General features: G+C 43.0%; 1 protein-coding gene across 1 annotated transcript in view; it reads right to left on the bottom strand.

Annotated features, from left to right (window-relative positions):
- Window positions 1–3,103: 3,103 nt before the first annotated feature.
- Window positions 3,104–9,188, bottom strand: part of LOC103372959 (lipid phosphate phosphatase-related protein type 4) — a 25,869-nt gene continuing 19,784 nt past the window's right edge. The window contains exons 5-12 of the mRNA XM_008302740.1: window positions 7,364–7,421; window positions 5,776–5,949; window positions 4,045–4,819; window positions 3,775–4,002; window positions 3,601–3,714; window positions 3,449–3,552; window positions 3,316–3,379; window positions 3,104–3,264 (exon numbers count right to left, since the gene is read on the bottom strand). Coding sequence (XP_008300962.1) covers window positions 3,104–3,264; window positions 3,316–3,379; window positions 3,449–3,552; window positions 3,601–3,714; window positions 3,775–4,002; window positions 4,045–4,819; window positions 5,776–5,949; window positions 7,364–7,421 — 1,678 coding nt within the window. The remainder of the gene's footprint in view (window positions 3,265–3,315; window positions 3,380–3,448; window positions 3,553–3,600; window positions 3,715–3,774; window positions 4,003–4,044; window positions 4,820–5,775; window positions 5,950–7,363; window positions 7,422–9,188) is intronic.

Raw genomic sequence — 9,188 nt, forward strand, 5'->3', positions numbered from 1 at the left:
CGTCACTTGAGGGTTTAAATAAGACAAAAGATCGTATTTAAAATATGCAGTCTACCTGGATAACTTTAAAAATATATATTTAGTTTTTGATTGATTGTGTTTAGATTCGAGCCACAGTTATTTAATTTAGGTTTCTACAATTATGTACACGTATTAAATTAATGAAATGCGGAGAGAGTGTCAGCTTCGTTTAAGTGAACAAAAACAAAACAAAACCAGCCTGTGGTCATGACTTGAAGGGGCAACAGATTGAAAAGAAAGATTGTCATATCCACAGAAAACAAGAACATCCTGTTTAACACTTCTGTAAATTCTAAATAAAAGCACATTTATGATACAAATCTTGTGATACACACCATGAAAAACTCATCATGCAAATGTCACCGGGGTAAAGAATAAATCATGTACAATATAATGCAGAGTTGCTGTACAAACACTGATGATTTATATTCTTCTATTATAAAATCTAGCTTTGGCAAATCTTCTCACATACTCACTCTGCTAGTTTCAAAGTACAGGTGGTGCCAATACTAGAGCAAATTTCATTTATATCCAGTGTCTGTTAGCACACAGATACAAACTAATGATATGCACCATAATGTAAACAACACAGTTTGTAATTTCAACACTAATAAACAGTCCTCTTTTAGCTTTTCCCAACAGTTGCTATATAAAAAACATACTCATTTGAAACTTTTTTTATTATTACAATGAACAAAAAACCAAATAGTTTCTGGGAGAACTGGCGGCCTCTACTGGCTCGGTATTGGATACGTTTGGGTTGGGTTTGGTAGAAAATCTGCTGGTTGTTTTGTGCCACAAACAGAAATCATGGCACAAAACTTGATGACGGTGCTGCTCTTCCAGGGAGTGGGAGGCCCAGCACACCACCTGTCACATGCTAAGCCACAGATGCAAACAGAGCTTCATTTTATGATGATACTTATACTGAGGTATTACAAATCGACAACACTATTGTATTGTATATTGTTGAAAAATGCTCCATATAGCACCTGGAAATGTAGGCTCGGCCCAGAGCACAGTGCTTTACAGCATTCTACTGCTACATTTTTCTAACAAAAAGATGATTCATGAAACTGGAATAGTTTGTAAAACATGTTTGTTTGCTATCTGAACAAAGGTTGGAAGCTCTCGAGCGCACATTAAGCGCATTGATTATTTTCGCTTTGCTTCTTTTGTAGTGTGTTTGGTAGGTTTAGGCAGATAGCTGTGAAGGTTCGCTATGATCATACCTTTAGCTAATTCAGAACACTTTGCCATTCTCGTGGATTAATCAACTGGACCTGCTTGAGTTCCTTGAAGACGTTCCACCTCCATCCAAGAGGCTTCATCAGCTCTGACTGACTAGTTGGGAGTTCCACATACTGATATCCTGAAGGAGACATTAACACCTGAGTTTGGGTTTCAATTGGGGGTTTGTTGCTCCTCCCCCTCGTTAGTGCTCCCCCTGACACAAAGGGATTGTTAGGGTCTTTGTGGCTAGGTGTGGATGTGGTTTCATCTTCCTGGGGAGAGATCTTAGGACTGAAGGTGAGAGGTGATGCCTCAGACCTCCACCTCTGCTGAGGGATGGTCTTTCCAGTTAGATGGCTTCTTTCACTCCTCTCTCAAACCATCTGTCCTCCTTGGCCAAAATCTGTACATTGTTGTCTTTAAATGAGCGTCCTTTGTCCTTGAGATGCAGGTGGATGCTGAGTCCTGTCCCAGTTGAAACCGAAACTCAGGTGTTAATGGCTCCTTCAGGATATCAGTATGTGGAACTCCCAGCTAGTCAGTCAGAGCTGATGAAGCCTCTTGGATGAGAGGTGGAATGAAGTCCAGGTGCTACCATTAATCTACGAGAACAACCACGACCTGGAGAATCTTCACAGACAACACCTTGCCATGTATTCTGGGGCCATAACAAGGCACCTTGCATTGGAAATGTCTGTAAATTCCCCCCCAGAGTTTGAAAGTAAACTCATTTTAACTGCAGATTATTATCATGTTAATTAGTATAATCTTGACCTTGTCTCAGTTTATCTCTCCGTCAGATTCGATGGATGGATTCCCTTGCCCATCCATGATTTAGAAATACTTGCCAGTCGCATAGCCTTATCAATGCACAAAAATGCATAGACTTCTATTTTGGCATTCTGGGTGACCCCAAAATTACCACCTCGCTTTGTGATGTTGTTCTTTAGAAAGCCACAAAGACAGTTTTTTTTATCCAGACTTGAGACCTGCAAAAAATGGTCAGGAAACTTAAGGTCAATTATTAAATGTTCTAATATTTCATGGTAAAAATATTCCACTGCTTTGCTGCTTTTTTGTGCAATAAGTATGATACTGGCATGGATGTCCAAATATAAGTACAGAATATAAAGATCGGGAGTTTACAGTATACAAGGTACAGTAAACGCTATTTTCAGTGCAAGTCACAGCATCTTTGACTTCGTAGCTACAGAAGGAATGCTAAGCACACTTATGGTTCAAAACAGTATTCTGTTGAATGTGTGATATCTGTACAGAAAAGAGACAAAATAGAAAACATATCTCTGTTACATATTAATGTTATAGTCGTGACTCTTTGTAAAATAATTCATTCTTTTTCTATTCGGATCGCACGTTGTATATTGTATAGTATGTAAATAGTATTTTCTGGCGTAGCACCCTTTTCAAATATACACAGTATTTACAGTGCAGGGAAGTAAACATTGGTTTCACAGCTATCATACAGGTGTTTTGCAGTAGTTTGCTACAGTTTGAATGTTACTTGTTTTTTCTTTATATGGAGGTTTTTATCCAAAACGTATAGGACTCTAAAAAAAGGTTCTACTCTCCTGAAACCACCAGAACAGCATCGACGTTACAATAGGGCTTCTTTTGGAGTGACCACAAAAGTACACAGTGATTAATTATACAACACTGAAAAGGTTGTGCTTTAGTGTAAACACATACAAAAAATCATGCTCAACAAAAGTTGTTATGATATAAACACTGACAGGTAATCATTACTCTTGTCACAGATATGGGGTTTTTCTGAAAATCCAGCTTGCATTGATAGCTACATATTCTCACAAGTTTCCAGTCAGTTTGCATGTTAGTCCTTGAAAACAGGAGTAATGGACGTTCCCTTGTAGAAAATGTTCCGAGTGTTATCGGGGCTGTTGGCTCTCTCGGGAATCAAGATAATATTATTGCCTTTTCTTCGCAGTGTGGACTCACGGCTGGAGGCGACGGATGGGGTTTCTGAAGCAGTCTCTCCACCCCCACCTCCACCTCCCCCACCGCTGCCTCCGCCAGATCCAGAACCGCTCCCATCGCCTGGAGTGACCCTTATGGTGGAGAGCCCCTGTGGGTGGAGCCTTTGCTCTGACTGGCTGGTGTTCTGGGTGTGGACAGTAACCATTGGCGTGGTGCTGTCAGTGGCAGTGGTAGTAACAACGTGATTGGCACGCTTCCTGTCAATCGAACCTTCGCGTATTGAATCTGAACTTTCTGAATCTCTGTTTAGATCATTGAGGTCAAACGACTGCCTCAAACTTCCACCTCCTCCACCTGATCCTCCTCCAACTCCACTAGTCCCTGCACCTCCACCGCCTCCAGTGCCGTGATCAAGGGACCTCCACCTCCATGATCCACTTCCATCTGTAGACGGAGCTTGGATTACTGGTCTGTTGTTCTCAGGGTGGGCCTCGACTCTAACAATTGCTCCAGTGCTCCCTGAAATACTGCCTGTGGTGCTGCCCAGCGAGCTGGGCCCTGTGGTGCTGTTGGGGTCGTGATCAGTTAGTGTCCTGTAGCGTGCAGAGGCCTGGCAACTCCCGGTGGTGCTGCAGCCGATGCTGCTCTCATCTAAGCTCTTAGAATGGGTCTGTAGTAGCCCCTGTTGCTTGGACATAGCAATCACTTGCAGGATTCGTGGCTGGGTGTTCTGCCCATTTTCATTAGTCCTACAAGCTACACTTTTCTCTGCTGCCCTTTGCCAGTTAGCCTGAACTGTGTTGTTTACTGCTGACATCTCCTCACTTCCTCCTCCACCCACCGTCCTCTGGGGCATGGTGTTGTAATTCTCATGCGCTTCCTCTGGTATGTGAACAAGCTGTGAAGAACCAGGTCGAGATTGCATGGATATCCGGGCCCCTCCAGTAATACCACTGCAGTTACTGGGCAGGGTGGTACTAGCACCTGTGGCCAGTTTGGACATGTACGCATGGGCATCAAAACCCCCATTCAAGCCCATGGCCAGTGGCTCAGAGCTGGATCGAAGCTCCATGCTGCCGTGGTGGTGTGGATGTTGGGAGGACTGACCGGATGACGAGTCGACAGATGAGGAGAAGGAGTCTGGGACCTGCAGGGAGCACTTGTGGTTGTTGTTCTTACTCTTCCACTGAGAGAGAAGCTGCTTTGAGCGGCTAGAGTCCATTGAGGCATGGTGGAGGGTGGCAGCATGGCGTCTGGCTGCTTCTTCATACGCCGCCATGGCCTGGGGGGTGTGGACCCGGGGAAGGGTGTGGCTAAAGGTCACAAATGCATCTTTGCTCTGGGGGCTGCGGGGGGAAATCACTTCCACATCTGCGCTGGATCGTTTCAGGCTGTCATCAGGCCTCTGCTGCTGAAGGCCTCGGTGCAGCAGGCCCTCGGAGTGGGAGGTGGGTATGGCAGACTCCGCAGACATACTGGCTTTCATTTGCAGGTGGTGGAGTACAGCCTCCTGGCTTATATGGGGCAACGAGCAAGGGGGGCGGTGTACAAGTGGAGGTGGACTGCTGCTTGGCTCCTCACTAGACTGAAAATTTCCAACTGCATACAATCCCTGGCAACACAGGAAACCGAGAACCAATATTTACAACACTTGAATCACAATGCGTCTTTTGTCTGATACCCTCATGAGCTGTTTGATCCCCTGACCTTTAATTTAGTCCCACCTGCAGGCTGACATTTTCAGTTCTGGACATCTGTTGAGTGATTTGACATTTGGCACTGACATCTGTTACATTTAAAATCATTAATTATTGTAATATTTGGCAAACATGGCGATTCATTTTCCACTTTTCTAGCAGTGCCATGTTCAAGATGTCGAATGTTTGGTTTATGACCAAAGAGCTCCTAAACAACATTCCTATCAGCCTCGGTGCTAATTAGCAAATGTACATATGGAAACATGCTAAGCTAATATGTTGAACATGGTAAACACTACTGTCTGAAGATGTTAGCATTACAGAACGTTAGCATGACAAAACTGGCTTAGCTGTAGAACAGTTGGAGTTGAACAGTTGGTTCATGGCCTGGCACAGTTGGAATTTACCTTCATTTTCTTCTGTACCTTTATGCACCTGCCCCTTTATCCTCTGCACTAACACTGCCAGCTGACAAATGATTAATTAGCCAAACATACCCAAACTAACAAAACCCAACTTAAAATAGATCATGAGCCGGTTTTCCAACTGCATACATAGGAACTGAAGAGCAAAGTTAGGTTTTGACTGAAAACATCTAATGAGCCATGTGACACAGATTTAAGCTTTCGTGCAGGACTTCTGCTTTAACCAAGAATGGCCAAAACAGCATCAGAGAAAGAAAGAATCTCCAGAACATAGAATGTATACAGAAGATGGCCCCATGCTGGCTGTAATACATAATGCAGGTTTGGGGCACTTTCTCTTTTCAGACCCAGATGTACATCTTTTGTACACAGCACATGCTCCAGACAGCCCTTCTGTACAGAAAAAAAACATTGGAAGGGAGGCTACAAATAGGAATGACCCTTACCAGGTAGACAGCAATCGCTCCTCCAAGCAGGAAGCCCAAGTAGACGTCAGCGGCGTGGTTTTTGTACTGAATAATCCTGGTCAAACCACAAATTATGGCACTGATAATAAAGGAGAAGACCAGCAGGGGCTTCAGTAGCTTAGATGAGTCCGTCAGAGTGCTGTTGAAGTACATCTGTCAACACATGACACACGCTGATTTATTTTCTATTGTCCTTAGGATTACTGCTTCGTGAAAAAACAGTGTGCGATTCCGTCAACTCTCCCAGGAATCACTCATTTGAACTCAATTTAATACCAAACACAGAGAATAATGGTCACCCTGTTTGGTCTTGTCAAGGAAATATTCTTCTGTAAGTGTATGAGGGAGAACATTTGGTGCAAACAACCTGAGCTGTGGTGCGATCACATGTGGCTGCACTGTGCCTGTTCACATCAACGTGATTATGCATGGTCAATACATCGTGTTCCTAACCATCCCCTACTTGCTAGATTCGGATCCCTGTGAATTCCACCTCGGTGCTTGACATAACCGGACTCCCAAGGAGTGTTTAAAGTTTTGCTGATATTTTAGGAGCCCTGTGCTGCTGCACGAGGGCGTTACTTTGACAGAGATGGCACCAAAATTTAAATCGAGTATGGCTGTTTGTGTCCATCTGGTGTTCGATGCTGGAAAGGTAGCAAACAGGGAGAGTTTCCCAGTTGCCAGCTTGGTGACAGCTCGGAAATGTGCAGAAACTCACTGAGCTCCATAAAGCTGTGAGAACCTGTAGGTTCAACTAATTCTCAATTCATCACTACAAGCAACCCTTTAACACGGTTGCATTGTTTAATGTGTCCATATGAGAATGCATCAAATACTGACATTTGTAAAACATCAGCTACCACTTCTTGAACCAACCAAGTAGGCGCCATTACAACATCTTTTATTTAGACAAAATATATGTTTGCTCTGCAAAGTTATGTTCTGATACAACTTAACTGCATTCTCAAATATGTTTTAAAGGGGTTATAATTTTGCTTTGAAATAAATGTAATTTGCAACCTGATGTGCACCAAAGTCTGTGTTAGAAGGTCGTAATGGTGGAATAAAGGTTTTAATCCAGAAGACCAGACAGATGAAAGACCATCCACCTCAGAATTAGGTTTAGTTTTCTGTTGTTTACTTTTGGTTTTCACTTCCTTTTGTGTTAGGTTTAGTTTTAAAACTATGTGGTGAGGTTTATTAACATATCTAGCTTTGTTGGACACATTTACATGGTAAATGCTTGGTTAAGGTTAGGCACCAAAATCACTTGGTTATGGTTTGGAAAAACATCATTGTTGGGGTTAAAATCGTCCATTTTCTAGGGTGTCAAGTCCTGCCCCTTTTAATATATGATTGGTTGCCTGAAAAGGGATGACAGTGGAGCACGAACATATACAGTAAATATATGTTAATTAGAAATATAATTTGTGATATGTTATAAAAACAATAAAGCAGAAAATTGTTTTCAGTGTTAGCCGTCAGATTGATGTTTATTTCTTAGGTCTTCAAAGTGGATGTTTTAGAGAACTGTAGAGGGAGAAGGAGCTTGTGTGTTACTCACCGAAACATAAACAGCAGCAAAGGATGCGAGAGTTGCGTGCTGCGATGGGAAAGATTTTCTGCAAGAAATGAAATAACAAAATAAGTTCACATCCGTGTAGGAGACACAGAAAAGCAGCAACATAATGAGATTTCTCAAACACCAAGATACAAAACCAGTTGGTTGTTACGGGCTTAATGACTGTACCAACGTAGACGCCTCATTTCATCTCCTTCTGCCTCATTCTTACATCGTAGGGATGTCTTTACCTACCGAGCCAAGTACCAAAAAACATGTATGTCTGATCTACTGTTACATCCAGCAATGCAGCACTAAGAGCTGGATTGTGTGCTACAGAAGGAAAATGAACCAGTGGCCCAGTTTCTTACTGAGCTCCATCCCATTGACCTACTTCAGACAACTCCCGATATTCACTCCTCCAACCAGCCTCTGACTCTGTATGTGTGCGAATGAGCATGCCTCGGCGCGTTCATGCAGTTGTATGCATCTTTGTGTGTGTATGTGTGCTTCCATCTTTAAAAAAAAGCATTTACAACATCTGTGGAGTCATAAAAATTTAATTTGCATATGAAAACTGATAGCACTGCTTCTTAATGTCTTGACCCACTTTCAGTTCTGAACTAACCAACACGAGCACATTTGTGTGTATTCCTATTCATCTGTTTAGACGTAATATTATTATTACTATGCATTGTATTTATTTTATTGTAACGCTCTTCTTCTTGCTAGAAGAAACATATAATCTATATTTATTGATATTAAAGATTAGGTACATCATTTTTCAAGTCTGTCTTTTCTGAAGAAGAAGACGAAGAAGAATACAGAAAGCCCGACCCATACGTTGACAAGGTTGGTTTTGAATTGGGGTTTTTTGAGACTATTATCATCAGACTTGAACTTGGACTGCCTCTTGGACAGCAGACAGACACCCTCTCTACTTTAAGGTTAGGCTTAAAACGTTCCTCTTTGATAAAGCTGATAGTGAGAGCTGCTCAGGATCACCTGAACTGTCCCTTGGTTATGCTGCTCTGGGTTTGTCCTGCCGGGGGATTCCCATGATGCACTGGGCTCTCTCCTTTCTCTTCTTCCATACATTTATATATATCACCATGACATGTCACTAACTCTGTGCTTGTTCTCTCTGCAGACGTCTCTGATCTGCAGGTTCTGGCCTCAATGACCTCCAAAATGTTTGTTGTTCTGTTGTACTGTTTATCTGCTCTTCATCTGCTATCCTCTTACTGCTTTCGTGCTGAACTGAATCTGTCCAACCTTTCGCTTAGTAGTTGGTTCTATGCCTTAAGAAAGCACGGAGGAACTGTGGCTGCCCCGGCCGGGCCTTTATCTAGAAAACACAGCACCACTACAAATAGCGAAGAAAGGGAGAACACTGTCACACTACATGTAGCTGAAAAACTCTAACCCAGCAACACTCTGTGACAAAAACCGGTTCACCCGAAGGACAATTTATATCGTACATGCGGTCCAATCCAGAGCAGAGTGCCCACAGGAGAGACTAAACAACAGCTTCACAAGCGGATGGCTCAACACAGGAGAGCAACACCTGAGGACAAGACTCAGGAGGAGGACGGCGATGTATGGTGGTTTCAGAGAGGAGTCAGGAAGCCATCTATGTCAAACTGGATCAGCGACACCACCGACCAAGCACCTATCAGGTCTCTCCACAGAAGGTTTCACCATCATTACCCACTTGAGTCACTCCTGACAGGATTCATATTCCTGGTTGTGTAAACTGTGATCGCTGTCACTGCTGGACCTGGTTTCACAGCTTGAGTCATGTGTGTCCTGGTTGTTAACCTGTTCA

The sequence above is a fragment of the Stegastes partitus genome, unplaced genomic scaffold (assembly GCF_000690725.1).
Source record: "Stegastes partitus isolate 25-593 unplaced genomic scaffold, Stegastes_partitus-1.0.2 Scaffold1867, whole genome shotgun sequence".
Classification (NCBI taxonomy): Eukaryota; Metazoa; Chordata; class Actinopteri; family Pomacentridae; genus Stegastes; species Stegastes partitus.